This window comes from Mauremys reevesii, linkage group 2 (assembly GCF_016161935.1).
Source record: "Mauremys reevesii isolate NIE-2019 linkage group 2, ASM1616193v1, whole genome shotgun sequence".
Taxonomy (NCBI): Eukaryota; Metazoa; Chordata; order Testudines; family Geoemydidae; genus Mauremys; species Mauremys reevesii.
The window spans coordinates 6,289,161-6,304,948 of NC_052624.1; the positions used below are offsets into that span (position 1 = coordinate 6,289,161).

Here is a 15,788-nt window from a genome sequence, read left to right on the forward strand (position 1 = left end):
CCAACCCCAGCCCCCGTACCGTGCCACTCAGACCAGCGTGTCTGGCTCCGTGCAGCTCCAGACACATTGCTGCCATGCTCCCCCACGGACCCCACCGCCCCCCCCCCCACACCTGCCTTCCCGATTTGAACACCTCAGGATTGCTCAAGCTCAGTTTGGGCAGCTGTTACTTCATTTCTCCCAAATCAAATATACTGATCCACTGTAACTTGCTGTAGAAAAAGTAGATAAAATTGAGCAAGAAATGCTTATTAGCACTGGAATTGCTATTTTCAACAGCCATTGCCTTTTTGTTTGTTTAAAAGGAAGACAGTGATATTGCATTGGCAAATTCCCCATAGAAAGAAAGAGTGGAACAAAAGAATAATAAAGGCACCTCAACTTTTCCTCATTTATGGAGGACAGTCTTATAATATGCATCCAGATATCCTCCAATCACACAAGCTGAAAATTGTTCTACTTTACTGCAGCTCTGTAACCATATGGGAACCAATCCTGTCCGTGTTTTGTGCACATCCAAAATTCCTGCTGAATGACCCACCCTGGGAGCGAGTTACCAGTGACCCAGGGCTGGGGCAGCTGCGGGTGGGGGGAGAGCACTGGTGGGGAGGAAAGGGGGAAGCCCAGCACTGGGGCGGCAGGGGGTGTGGGTGGGGGGGTGCCCAGGACTGGGGCAGCAGGAGGGTACAGGGGGGAGCCCAGGGCTGGGACGGGGGGCAGCCAATTTTTTTTTTTGCTTGGGGCAGCAAAAAACCTAGAGCCGGCCCTGCCGGGTTCCCCCAGCCGCCGGAGCCCCGAGCCCTTTAATTTGCCCCTGAGGGCTCCCAGCCACCTCTTCAGCTGGGAGCCCCTGGTTGATTTAAAATCAAGTATCATCTCCCCACCCTAACCTTCCTTTTTGGCCCACAGCTGTTTTGGTGGGGCGGCGCTGGGGAAGGAGGGTTGGTTTCCGCAGGGCTGGGCGGCCCTGGGGCGGGGTGTTTCTGCAGGGCCGGGAGGTTTCAGCCCTCAGCTGTTTTCTTTGGAGTAATGTGGCCCTCGCCGCTTTACGAGTTGTGCAGGCCTGGTCTAGTGTCAGGGGTTATAAGAAGTCCTAAAATGATTCCAGCTCAGGATCATTGTCTTTCAGCTCAAATGTTCACAGGTTTTCTCTCTCTCCGAGTTCTGAGTTCTCTCTTTCTAGTTCTATCATCCTATTCGCCCTGATAACTGTTCATTTATATGGCCAAAGAATTGCCCAGCTCTGGCAGACACTTTCTTTGTAAACTGTGAAAAACTCATCTGTGTCTTTGCTGGTTTTCTTTAGTTGCATAGACTTATGATGAAGGCATTCCATTTTAGGTCTATCTCTGCTAATGACACTTGACAAGATTAAAACACAATTTTAAATGGCAAGTTCCCTTTTCACCATTGATGCTGTTTGTTTACTTTGGGGTCCAAATTAGGGTGACCAGAGTCCCGATTTTATAGGGACAGTCCCAATATTCAGGGCTTTGTCTTATATAGGCGCCTATTACCACCCCCTCCACACACACCGTCCTGATTTTTCACACTTGATATCTGGTCACCCTAGACCAAATTCAGTGCCGAGGCAAGTGGTCCCAATGCCAGTGAGGTCAGGGGAGCTGCGTCCATTCAAAGCATCTTGGACAAAGAAACTAGTTTGCTCAGTTTTGTCAATTTAGCTAGACATTTCCCCTTTCTGGTTCTCCTGCCCCAGCACAACACTGTCATGCCTGGCTTTCAAGCCCCAGTGGGGAATATTTCAATCCAAAGGAAAATCATTGAGTTAGCAAAAAAGTCAGTACATTTTAATTCAGATTAAGACTTCTAAGCGCCCCAACTGGTGTAAATCTGGGTTCAGTGGAATGACATAGATTTCCACCAGCTGGCCCAATGCACTCAAAATCAATGGTGTAAAATTGGATTAACACAGCGGTGAAGTCAGCCCAGTATATTTTATTTTAAATGCCATCTATATTTTTGGCTAAACTACCTGCCAATTTCACTTTCCAGCTGAAAAATAGGTTGACACCGGCATTTTAAAATCTGCACACGTATCTTGTTACTGATTAGCAGATCTGAAGTGGCTTTTTGCATGTATTTGGCTCTATATGTCGGGGGGAAAGCTTTTTAATTTGCCATTAAGCAGTTAATAGAAAACCTGTTGAGTATGACTTCACATCCATGGACACTTAAATTGCAACATACTTTCCTGGCAGTCACATACGGTGCTGAATAAGACCCTTAAACAAACCCCACGAAAGTCACTGGAAAGATTTGCATTGACTTCAAAGGACTTTTGAGCAAGGCCAAATCTTCAGCCGGTGAAAACTGGTGTCGCTTCCTTGGCTTCAATGGAGCTCCAGCAGTTTATACCAGCTGAAAATTTGGCCCGTTCTGCACACCAGTAGGCAGACATGTAGCTGCTCTGTCAGCATCCGACTTTGAAGTTTCATTGCAACAGGCATGCGAAGCAGGGTAAAATTGTTAGCTCATTGTGGGCCTGTGCCAGGCGATTATTATATACTGCTACTATGGGGTTGCTTTAAAGGTACCAGTAAAGACCGAGGCCCCATTCACATAAAAAGAGACAGTCCCTGCCCCCAAAGAGCTTACACTCTAAAGAGACTAGACAGACACAGGCTGGGAGAAGAAACAGGGGCCCAGAGAGAGGCAGAAACTCCCTTCTTCGTGTGACTAGTCCTTGGGCCTGACTCTGCTCTCGTTTACACCAGCGTTGAAATCCAGATTGGTCCAGTGCAGTCGTGATGGGGCCGTCATGAAGAATTCTGATTTTAAAGCAGACACCGCGCCAGTCTTCAGTTTCAAATGGGAAGTGCTAAGGTGCAGGGAAGCCAAGGGGGAGACGAGCAGACAAGCCAGGAGTGGGCTCAGGGGCAGAGACCATGGCAGGCTGGGGGCAGGGAGGTGGGGAACGGGCTAAATGCTCAGCTCATGTTGTGGTCACTTGGGCAGGAAAGTTCAATCCAAACCAAGGGGCAGGAGAGATTGTGCAGGCTCTGCAGCACTGGGGGAAGGTGAGGGGAGATGGGGCCCAGCGGGGCCCACCCACAGAACCAGCACAGTGCAGGGGAGAACTCCCAGCCACTGATGGAGGCAATAGGACCCATGCTCTGGCCTCCCGCTCTGTGGACAGGGCCAGGCAGCGTCGCAGCCCATGCAGAAACTGTAGCAAGGATTGGCCAGGCACTGATGATGTCATCTGGATGCTTCCTACAGGTTGGACTCTGGACAGACTCTGCCCTGTGCTGACTGACTGTTCTCCCCAACCCTTCTCCCACAATATCTTCACTTCAGCCTCACTCTAACTGCCCCCCATTCTCCCCTCCTCTCTCTCTCCTCCCTCTTCTGCCTTGCCGGCCCTCCTTCTTTAAGTCTTCTCCCTCCCCTTGCCTTTCCATTCTCTGATCCCCTCCTAACAGAGCAGAACTCAAATGACATTTGCCAACCATCACAAATGATCACCCTTGCTTGTGTGTTATGCTCCTTGTCCCCTATCCTGAATCTGTCTTGCCTATTTAGACTATTGGGGCCAGGACTGTCTTTTACTCTTTGTACAACACCTCACACAATGCGGCCACATTCTTAAGCAATCCCTAGGCACTACCATAAAAATATTAATCACAGTGTTGCTAACCTGAAGTATTCAAAAATCATGAGATCAGTTTAAAAACATGAGAGTTTTTAAAAAATAAACTAAGTTCTTTTTATTTGTCTTCTGGTCTCAGAGCAATTAGGTTAACCTGGGTCATGGTCTTAGGGTTTTCTCTACAACTAGAAACTCACTTTTTTAGAAAAAAAACGAGAGCTGAGATTCTCACTTAATCACAGGACTCCCGGAGTTGGGGCTTTAAGAAAACTATACTCACAATTAAATTGCCAGAGTTGGCAACATTGTAAATCATAATCATAGTTAGTGCTATCTAAAATACATTATTTCTATAAATTAGTCTCTGTTAACACTCCAGATGGCTCCATGCTTTGCTCCCAAGAGCACCATTTCAATCAATATGTGTCATGCCACTGATTTCAGTGGGAGTTGGAGCAGACCCTGAAAGACCAGAGGTCCTGGGTTACATCTTGGATCCCTTCTGGATCTAAAACTCAAAGCTAAACTGAAGTGACATTACCATGAGATTTCCTTGAGTGATAACTGAGGGAAAAGGTCCCATTGATGCCAAAATCCCATTGATTTTAATTGATTTCATTAATTTCAGTGGAAGTGAGGTGCCTAAACACATCTAAAAATCTGGACCTCAGGACTTTAAGATTTTGCCCCTAAAGTATATTTATACTTAGAAAAGTGATAATGTGAAAATGATATGGTGAGGATTTCCACATTTGTTCAGAGTCACTGGCTTTTAAATCAAATTTCCTCCATTTGCAAGCCCTAAAGTGGATTTTTAACACTCAACATTGGGATCTCTCTCTCTCTCTCTCTCTCTTTTCTTATGTGGCATCCATCACCATAGCACCTGAGCACTTCTTAAGTATTAAAAACACACATTAACAACACCTTATTTCATCTGAGTTCTTTTTGCTACTTCGATCTTCAGTGTGAAATGAAGAAGGTATGCGAGGTAGCACAAAATCTGATTCTCTCCCACACCTGTATGGGAGAATTGAAAAGTTTGATTTCTCCACACCAAGTCAGCAGCTATGACTTGAAGACAAACAGACAGATAGCCGCTAAGATGAGTAAGAAGGTGCTGTTATTGTGTAGGCAGTTTTTGGATGGTGACCACTACCCAACCCAAGCGATGGTTCGGACACATAAAATCATGGAATCATAGAATATTAGGGCTGGAAGAGACCTCAGGAGGTATCTAGTCCAACGCTCAAAGCAGGACCAACACTCCTAAACACTGAGCAGGAATTTGTTTTTTTTTCTATCCAGGTGAGAGGTTGAGTGAAGAGGAGGTCGATAAGCTAATGGCTGGCCAGGAAGATGCCAATGGTTGTATCAACTATGAAGGTATGAGGTGGTTAGGGTTGGATTCATCTCACAAGACTTAGTGTCAATAAGCCTGCGAAAGTTTGGCTCAACGATGGGCCTCAACCGCAAAGCTATGATTTGGATCTGACCTTCCCCAAAGTTTGGGTGCCACTCAGATATGGGCTAGAGAGACCATTAGAACATACTGTAGATATTATTTTAAGGATCTGTAGAGTACTTGTCACCATGGCACCTGGGGGCTTATTTACAAAGCTAAATTGCATTCATTATGCAAAACGATGAGAAAGGAGTGGAATTAAATAACAACAGTGCTGAACAGATGCAGAATGCTCCTGAAGTGAAGGAAATAGATGCTAAACGATCTCTTTCTATTCATTCCAGCTTTTGTGAAGCACATCATGACCAACTGAACACTCGGTGAGCCTCTTCCTTCTTCATCCCTCAATCCCATCATGTTTTCAGTTTTCCCTGTTGGCTTTTCAGCCTCCTCCTCATCTGGGGGGTGTGGGGTCACATGTAGCTGGAACTCAGCCTTTTTCTCCAAAGACCTTGTTTCCAAAGCCACAGTCTAAGATGCCCTGGATGCTGAGGAGAATTGCCTGAGCAGCTAGCCCTCCACTGTGAGTTGGTATCTACAGTTCAGGTTATATACTGGGGATATTTATCCCCTTCCGATCATTTTCAGGAGACCACAAGGCAAATACCCTTGTGAATGGTCATTATGAAATCTGAAGCTATGTTTTCATTTCAGTTTTGTCCAGGGTTATATTTCCAATTTGCTCTTCCATCTCTGTTCTGGAAAACAGCACTTTTGGGTGTGAGGGCATTTCAGAGACAAAATCTTTCAGGGCTAGATTTTCAGCTCTTAAATCAATAGTTCATTGCACAAGAGGCTGGAAATAATGTATCCCCATTACCCTGATAACAAGAGGCCCAATTCAGAACCTATTGCCTGATCACCCACCCCACCAATTTTGGGGAGAGTAAAATGAAACTCGCCCTTACTTTTGGCTTATCTCTTGCTAGCTGCCATAATATAGGCCTTTGAGAAGAGGGTGAAGGGTGGATGCGGGAACCATGGAATCAATCTATGTCTCTGAGTTGGGCTTGGAAAACCCATCATTGTGTGAAATGCAAATGATCAGTCACAAGGGATGAACATTTTCAGTGGGCTGTAGGAGGAACTCGGACGAGAACTTCCGTTCAAGGGAGTTACGCGTAATTTTCCACACCACACTGGATCTAAAGTGCAATGAACCTGTGACCTACCTTCTGAAAACTCTAGTGATTTAGGGTGCTTACATTTTTGGTAGTCCAATGTAAGATACCCTAAAAGGGCCTCACTTTCAGAAGATGGGCGCTCAGCACTTTCTGAAAATCAGGCCCCTTAGAGTTGTCCCAAGCTGGACGCCTGAAAACTGAAGACCCTAAAAATCACTCATCACTTTTGAAAATATAGCTGTGTAATTTAAAGGCTTTGCTGCAGGGGTGAAAGTAAGCCGGTAAGGGCCGGTACGGCGTGCTGGGAAAAAGTAGCCACCAGTACCGGCCCGTACCGCTGACTTTAAAACGCTGCCATGGCAGCACTTTAACATCACTGCCCCTTTGGCATCTCCCATGGGCAGCCCTGCTGGGTCCCTACCAGCAGGGCTGCCAAAGGGGGGGCACAAAAGAGGCAGTGATGAGGGGCATAAAAAGGGGTAGCGACGTTAAAGCTCTGCCCTGGCAAAGGACCCTGCAGTAGCAGCAGCGGCAGCCGGAGCCCCGGGCCCTTTAAATCGCTGCTGAAGTCCCGGTCAGTGTGGACCAGGCAGCACAGATGGGCTGGCTGGTGGATGCTGACCCCAGCTCCACCCCTTCTGCCCGAGGCCCCGCCCCTTTTCTGGGGTGGGTCGGGTGGGTGGGGGTCAGAGCTGGCCCATACCAGTGAAAGCTCAATTTTACTTTCACCCCTGCTTTGCTGTCATAGTCTTTCCCTGTAGGGAAAACGAGAAGAAACTGATTTGGGAGGAAGTCACGGGTAAACGAAAATGGTTGTCTAAATAGAAAGAAGTAACTCAAGCTTATGGTTCTAAATCCAGATTCTCTATTACTGGCCACACACAACACTCATTCTCCATCTTTATGGGCAGCTCGCCCAGTTTTCCAGATGAAGCCCTCGGTTGTTCCAGGCAGTACCTTTGGCCTCCCGTTCAGCAATGCGTTCTCCAAACCACAATAGAGCTTAAGTACCTCAAACCCAAGTCTCGCCGTTCCAAACTGGCTGAACTTCATTTCCAGTATTTACTACCCATGGTTTTCTTATCCCTTCCTGGAAAACATTTCTGCGTGTCTTATCCCCGTATTTATATCTTGACAGCCCCTGGGAAAAGTTTGACCTAAGAACCAACCACCCCATTTGTTTCGCAAAGGATCTGATAGGCCAGGAAAGAGATTGGCTTCATTTGGACCAGTTCCTTTCTCTTCAGCTTTGGTTTATTTTTCTACCCATGCACTGACTAGGCCCAGCTTTGCTTAGCTTGTGAGATCTGACACTGTCACAGCCCACAGTGATAGGACAGCAAAATTGTAGCTTTTTGGTTTTGTGTTTCTCCGAGGCCCAAGGGAGTGAGTTCATTTGAGTCAGAGTCAAGTCCAGGTCTCCAGTACTTTGGTTCCAAAATATAATTTGCCACCAAAATGTGAGTTGGCTTTAAACAGCTGCTGTTTTCTTGTCACCATCCAGTTCTCTTTCTTTCAGGCCTTTCTCTCTCATCCCTATGTACACACTGTTTTAGCTAATGCCTAGCACATTTAAATCCCCCCCATCCCACATCCAGAATGGACCGTGTCCACAGCTAACATAATTCTTCATGATTATTATTTAGAGATAGTCCCAAATCGAACGCGGGCCTCCCCACCGCAGCTTTGGAAAAATTCGGATCTGGAGCCCAAACTGATAATAGACTTCTAACCGTATAACAAGCCAACTCCAAACCCTGGATATGAATCCATCTGAGTTTTGTGGCGATTTAGATCTGAATCTGAATTAGGAGCGTGGCTCTGATTAATGGGTCAAACCAAAGCATCAGGCCTGAACATCCCAAGCACCGAGGGAAGCATGGATCTGGAGCCAAATGCAGTAGCTTAAGTGATCTGTGTTCTTCTTGTTTATGGTCATTGGTTATCACAACTAGTTTGCCTGTTTGCATCTTTATTCTCAACCATAGACTGGTCCCTCCACTTACTCTCCAACCGGCTGCTGCAAACTCTTTATAATACAGTATAATTTGTTACATCCTCTGCTAGTGAATCCTCGGTTTATTTTGTTAGATCTCTCAGCCAAGTGCTTTTCTGGCTTTCAGCCAGCTCTTGTTGCTTCACATTCAGCCTGGCCGTAGGGAAGCATTCTCAGATTTGCTGCTCTTTTCACTTCTTACGCTAATAACTCAGAAAAGGTACAAGGCACAGGCGATGCTGTTCCCTCTCTGTGGGATGGAAACTGTGGTCAGATAAGAGTGATGAGTGCAATATAAGAAACGAGATAGGGAGGTAGTATGGTATAGAGGATAGGACACTGGGCTATATCTCACTGTTCCTGGCTCTGCCACTGGGCTGCCATATGTCCTTGGGAAAGTCACTTTGCCTCTTTGTTCTTCTCCCTTTTCTGTGTTTTTATTTAAGACCCTAAGCTCTTCAGGGCAGGGATTGTCTTTCACTTTGTAGCACAGTGGGACCCCAATCTCTGGCTCTTACTGCAATTTAAATAATAACACGAGAGTGAGAATCAATTTGATGTTTCATTATTGAGAATCCGAGTACAGATCCAAGAGAATCTGAAGCTTGTTGGGGCTTTGCTTTTTGCTGTTTTTTTTCCCCCTCGTGCTTAAAAATAACTTTGTTTTTAGGACAAGACAGATTCCAACGAACCCCCAATGCTGGCCTTGGATTTCGAAGTAACAGGAATGTCTCTTCATTTTCCAGCCCAGATTCCTGTTACAAAGCTACAAAATGTCCCAGCCCTGAGGTTATTTGGATAATTTTTTTTCCCATGGGAGGATGGGTGGCCTTTACAGAAATGTGGTGATCAGAAGGAACTGGGGTGAATTATGAGTTCTTTGGCAGTCTCATTGCTCTCTGATACAAGAGAGGAAACAGTGACTTGATAGATATAGGCTTGGGGGAAGGATATTTCACTTATTTCATACCAAAAAGAACTGGAAGATCTGAAATTTAGCAGAGTTTTTTTTCCCTCTAACACAACTGGATCCATCTCTTTGCATTTGTTGTGTCTGGAGGAATTTGAGGCTTCAAAGTTAGCTCACAAGTGGGGTGGAATAGGTGGAATTAACACCGATTAGTGTAAAGATCTCTCTGGTGTGCAGGAAATATTCTCTGGGGGTGTATTGGTCCTTGAGGAAACGTGGGGAAGGGATGCGTAATACCCACCAATGCACCATCAAATGCAACCTAATGCATCACCTTCTGGGATGTAGAAGGCACAAGTTTAGTTTCAACCTGAATAAAGCACCTTTTTTTGGCATGAAGTATGGGCATTTTAACTTGTTTTTGTGTCAGTTAAAAGGTGTCACAAAGTCCACCTTGTCCATAAAGGGCTCTTCCAGTTCAACCGCCTGAATGATGGAGTAAGTGAAACATCTACCCCAGTTCAGATTGGAGAATGTTCTGATACACATGCCTCTTGTTACTGTAGCTTTTCTCATTAAAGCATTCTTTTCTCATGTGTGGGGGTCTGTGTTCCTTGTTTGCTGCATTGTGTGCGTGTGGGTGTGTATTAGAGAGGGGCCATAGATAAAGCCACAAGTCTGAACTGCAGATCGGGGTCTGAATTTCTCATTTCTGTGAGGGGCATAACAAAATCATGGCTCCAACCCTTCTGTACTGTGGTGGTTTGAGGTGCATTCCAAATCTGATGGCAGGACGTTTGGATTCTGTGTTCGTACATTTTAGAGCTTACTTCCCTCTACTGCAGAAATCCCTGGGTGAATTTCTATGGCTGGTGTTATGCAGGAATGCAGAGTCCATGATCACAAGTGCTTAAAACCTCCATTGAGACAGTCTGCACAGTTTCAAGCTGCAAACTTGGATCTGAATCCGGAGCTGAGTTTCTGGTTAGGTCCAACTGAATAGATAAAACTCAGCCATTTTCTCCAAGGGGAGACAAAACATCCCTTCGATGCCTGCTAGGCAAGCCCCTGAAATGATTTAGGTCACAATGAAATTTGCTATGCACTGTTCTATATAAAACATTTTGCAAATACTTGCTACCCATGCAAGCGATAGAACCTTGGTGGCACTGAGAAAGCTGTGTATGTAGAACCCCCTAATCACCCAGTTACCTTCTTAAATGCCGATCTCCTTACGGGTTGTGATGGACAGGCCTGGGCTCTTCTGGAGCCTGCCACCCACTCCTCAGTGTGTAACTTCTTGATTCTCTTTCCATAGGCATTTATTTGGCAGTGCTTCCCTCCCCTCCTTGCTCCTTCCTGGCAGGGTCACCAGGGCAGCTTGGGAGGAAAATTCTGACCACAGGGTGACCCCGACTTACTTTCCAGAGATTTGGAGACTTCCAAGAATTAACGCAAACACAAAGTCATTGTATTAAACAGGAGAGAAATATAACCTAACAGGGTAGAGCATTATTCTCAGGGTCACCGATGCCCACGTTGATAATACCCGTGACGTTTCCCAGTCATGTGACCTGATATAACCTGATAATGTCATGTGACCTGATAAAGTCATGTGACCTGATAATGAAAACGAGTATCCCATTGGTACCCATATTTTGTCAGAGCCAGAAGGGGCCAGAAAACAGAGAGAGAAAAGAAGCTGTGGCCACAGTTGCTCTGCTCTGGAGGCCCCTTCAGGAGACCCTTGGCTGGCGGAAGGGTTTGGGAGGGTCCCTTGGCTGCTGGGAGCCTGTGGCAGAGTCCAGGGAGTCCTGCAGCTATAAAGTGCAGGGACAGACTCTGGGGAGACAGGCCTGGGAGCCGCTGCTCAGGACAGGGCCTTCTGTGTCTAGTTTGAATTTTAGGTGACTCAACCAGACCCCAAGATGGGTTGTTGGTATTGGGCACCTAGGGTGGGACCCACAAAGGTACATAGGCTACTACACCCTAGACTTAGGCACCTAAATCTCAGGTTTACATGCCCAAGGCCCAGTTTTAGGTGCCACAAAACTCCTGCCGAACGCTGTAGGCCCCTCACCTCACTTGGCAGCGAACGTTGCCTAGGCGCCGAGGTGTCTGCCTCTGGTCTTGTGCCCTGCTGCCTCTCTTGAGGCGCCCCGCTCCCGCCTGGGCCCTAGGGAGATTCACCACCCCGGGAAGACGGGCGCTCGGCCGCCTACGCTGCATGCGGGGCCTGACCCAGTCAGCGTGCTCAGAGGCCACCCCCTGGATCGGGCCCCTCAGGCAGGTTCAACACAAAGCAGCTGGGCAGGGGAAGGGGAAGAGCTCCCTTATTACCTTTAGCCCAGTGTTTGGTACTCACTTGGGGGTGGGAGACCCTCCCCCATTCAAGTCCCCTCTCCACCTCAGGGGGGGATTTGAACTGGGCTCTACCACCGCAGCGGTAAGTGCTCTAAACCCTGTGAGATTCTCCCATGGCGGCTCCCCCAGTCTCTCCTACTGAAGCCGGTCCATTTTAATTAACTGAATAATTAAATATTAATTGGGCCCGAGAAGGAGTCAGAATGACTCTAGAGCCTGGCAGTTAGGGACTCACTCGAGAAATAGCACGGCCCTGTTCCAATCCCAGCTCCCCATCAGGTAGCAGCGGGACCTGACCTGGGGGACGTAGCAAACGCCTTACTCGAGTACCCTAACCATTGGGCTACAGGTTAGAAGGGAAATGGTCCTCCAGCCCCGGTGGCTTTGTGTGACGTCTCCTGAAGGACCTGGCAGGGTGAGCGTCCTCTGGGCACACCGACTGGCTCAGCCCCTGAATGCCCATCTTCCCCCTGGCTTGTGGATCACAAGCAGACCTAGGCACCTCCCGGCGGTCCAGACTTAGGTGCCGAACTCCGAGAGCGGGATGGGGCTTGGGGCGCCCCCCACTGGTGGGCTTTTCCCATTGACTAGCTTAGGCACCACCCCACCTCACGTCCCTGTAATTTTCTAGGCGCCGAAAAGTCCCACCCATAAGCCTTTGTGGTGCTATGGAGGGAACTGAGGCAGGATGCTGCAGGGCCGCCCTGGGCCACGAGAGGGGTCTCGGGAGGGGGGCAGTCACAGGGCCCTTGGGAGGGTGTGAGGTGGGGAAGGAAGGAGGTGAATTGGCAGAACAGGGTGAGGGGGCGAGACCGAAACAGCAGGCGCTGTTCCAGGTGATGTGCATCAGCAGAGCTATTTGCGGGAACGGAACTGGAATAGCAGGAGGTGCTGTGCTGAGGCGACTTGGCCGAGCCGTGTGTGGGAGAGGGCTGGAAGTTTGCCTAGTGTTCAGTCCATGCTCGGCTTGTCCCAGGACGTGCTGTTACAGCGTTTGGCTTTCATGAGCACAAGATTCACTCATAAGTTAACAAGAATAAACAAACAATATCCTCCCCCACCCCCCTTAAGAAAACAACATCCTATCTGGAGAATGTTGCTTTTTTTTCTAAAATGGGGCCAGGAGACTTGCCAAGTTTCTCGCAGATCTTTTTATAGCAGGAGCATCTGGCTCGCTGGGAGATTTGGGAGTAGAGTTGGTGGCTTTACATCTGCTGTGGTTAAGCTGCTAATGGACTGACTGTCTGGGCCGCCGCCTTCGCTGCTGATTTTTCTAGCACCAGACATTAGGTGTTTGGGCAGTTTGAGCCCATTGACCACCAATAGGTTTGCTGGAATTACACTGCCCAGTCGGCAGCAGTTTTCAGTATGACGGCTCTTTGTGCAGATGCTGCTTCAGGATGTAACTAACCTGCTGGGCCACACTCTGTGCGTCTTGCCTGATAACTCGCCTTGCCGTGCTGCCTATGAAACGCTTGCCAATGGGTAGGTGGCTGGTTTGCAGGGCTCACTCGGCTTCCCTTGCTCCGAACTATGGGTCTGAGAAAATGCGATTTCATGGACCGGGTGGAAATCGCGAAATTAGCCCAATACTGTGATGCTGGTGCTGCTCGTGGGGGGTTAGCAGGCTGATTCCTTCCTGGAGAGGGGTGGGGAGGCGGGTGCTATCCCACCTCTGCTTGTCCTATCCTGAGGGGTGCGAAGTGGGTCTCACTGATGGCTAAAGTGACAATCGTCCCCTGCATAGGCAGCGAAAGCCAGTTCACTGCATAGATGAGCCATGTGGCACCAGCCGGGCCAGGGTAGGGATCAGGGCCCAACTTGCTCCATGCTCTGCTGTGGCCTGGACTGCTGCTTCCTGGCTGGCTGACAGGGAAAAGAGATGGGAGGTGCTGATACCACTAGGGTGACCAGACAGCAAATGTGAAAAATTGGGACAGGAGGTGGGGGGTAAGAGGAGCCTATATAAGAGAAAGACCCAAAAATCGGGACTGTCCCTATAAAATCGGGACATCTGGTCACCCTAGATACCACAGAACCAGACGCAAGAAGCTAAGAGACCAGGATCCATCCCACCGCTGCAGCCAGCAGTACCCAGCACTGCTGCAGCTTGGAACACATGCAGCTGTGTGGGGGGACAGGGGGGAGCCTGCCCCAGCACAGGGATTGGGGTAGCCAGATGGATCCCCATCTCAGCTCCTCACCAGCCAGCACTGGGGTGTCTCCCCCAAGCTGGGCCGGGCCTCCGGCTCGCCACATTGTCAGCACCACCCCCTGCTGGCCGGACAGGAAGCAGCAGAGGCAGCCTGGGCTGGAACTGAGTGTGGAGCGGCCTAGATCCCCTGCCTGGGCTGGGCTGGGCTGGTTGGCACCATGTGACTCATCTACACACTAAGCTGGTTCTTGCTGGTGGTGTTCGTCACCCTGGCCATCGGTGAGACCTGCCCTCTGCCCCCCGAGATAGAACCAGCACTCCACACTCCCGCTCCACTCCTGCTTCGGACCACTAACCCTCCCGGAGCAGCTGCAGCCTCAGCAGAAGCTGGGATGTCCGCTTCCACCTCCCTACTTAGGCGCCTAACTCCCACTGAAATAAAAGGGAGTTAGGTGCCAAAATACCTTTGAGGGTCTGCTCCTGAATCCTCTGCTGCCGGAACTGACTTCTTTGCTCTGTGTTTGTACAACGCATAATAGGAATGATAAGGAACCACGGGGGAAGGGAAGGCTTCTGGGATGTAACTTCAATAGTGCTTTAATAAAGAATCCTTATAACTCACGTTTATCTAGTACTGTATTATGATGAGTGGAACTGGAGAAAGAGGGTCAGGTTTCAGGAGGGACCTAGTTTGGTGTGACACTAAGTGTATGTCTACACTGCAATGTAATCCCTGGTTTCGAACTCAGGCTCAAGACTAAGACTAAGCCTAACCCTCTCTTCCGTCTACCCACAAATCGTACTAACCCAGGGCTTCAACCCAGGACCCTACAAGGGTGGAGGGTCCAAGCGTGAGTCAAAGCAGGACCCAGAGTTCAAGCCCTATTGCTTTGCAGTGTAGACACAGCCCCACCGGATTCCTGCTCTGGGCGTCTGCCAAAACTATCCCGCAATCCCATGGGCTGACTTTCTTTGTGCTCTGCACAGTCAAGTGTGATGGACAGTCAAGTTTTCCTATACTGCATCACGAACAAAGGGCTGGTGGCCACATTTTGGGAGGGTATTAGGAAGTCTGGGACATGGGGGTTGGACTCGGACCGGCATAACACAGTGTAGACACTGGAGACCCAGGTTGGGGCCCAGGGGTCAACAATTCCTAACCTGGGGTTACAAACGAGTGTAGACGCTCAAGCCCTAGATTAACAAACCCGGGGTCTGCTAACTCAAGTTCTACTAGCCCTGGGCTTACACTGCAATGTAGACAGACCTTCTGGGCTCAAGAACGCAAGCAGAAGCCTCGCTGTTAATCCACTCTAGAGCCTCAGTGCGCAACAATGGCTTCTCACCAAGATCTCTTTCCTGCAACTCCTGTCTCAAGTATTGCTCATGAAACATGACCCTTGTAACGTATAGCCATAGGGTAGTATCCCTTTAAATAGATTGTGGGCTCTTGAGTGGCGCTGTCTGTGCTCTATGTTTAGAAAGACGCCAGAGCAGCAGTGTAAATACGGCGCTAGGCCTGGCATGTTGTCCATAGTTATCTGGATCCCGCTGTGCCTAGTGCGGCTCCTTTATATTAAGTATGTCAGGTAAAGAGCAAAAGACACAACACACATTATTATTTATCTGCCTAGTAGTAGCGGCTAGAGGCCCCAATCAGGGATCAGGGCTGAATTGTGCTAGGTGCTGTACACACCCAATAAAAAAGACAGTTCCCACCCCCATAAGCTTATAATCTAAGCACATAATGAGAGACAGCAGGTGAACCCAATAAATAAACGGGGGATACAATGGGAAGGACAAAGCAACAGTGACACAATTGTGTTTCGTGTAATAACGGTAGTCACGGCGTACAAAAACTTTTGGTAATGATTTGGAGCGTGGCCTAGTGGATAGAGCAGTGGGATTGGAACTCAGGCGACCTGGATTCTATTCCCAGATCTCCCCCTGGACTGCCAGGTGACCTTGCGCAAGTCACTTCCCTGCTCTGTGCCTCAGTTTCCCCAGTTGTAAAATGGAGCTAATGATACTGACCTCCTTTGTAAAGTGCTTTCAGCTCTACTGATGAAAAGTGCTAGATAAGAGCTAGGTGTTATTATTATCCAAATTCAGTTACAATGAATATAAAGAGATCTACAAAATGCAAGAAAAAAAGATGGAA

General features: G+C 48.4%; 1 protein-coding gene across 1 annotated transcript in view; it reads left to right on the forward strand.

Annotated features, from left to right (window-relative positions):
* Nucleotides 1-9,704, forward strand: part of MYL3 (myosin light chain 3) — a 44,632-nt gene extending 34,928 nt beyond the window's left edge. Inside the window, exons 5-7 of the mRNA XM_039525166.1 lie at nucleotides 4,922-4,999; nucleotides 5,363-5,398; nucleotides 8,869-9,704. Of these exons, the coding sequence (XP_039381100.1) occupies nucleotides 4,922-4,999; nucleotides 5,363-5,391 (107 nt within the window). The 3' untranslated portion in view covers nucleotides 5,392-5,398; nucleotides 8,869-9,704. The remainder of the gene's footprint in view (nucleotides 1-4,921; nucleotides 5,000-5,362; nucleotides 5,399-8,868) is intronic.
* Nucleotides 9,705-15,788: the final 6,084 nt, after the last annotated feature.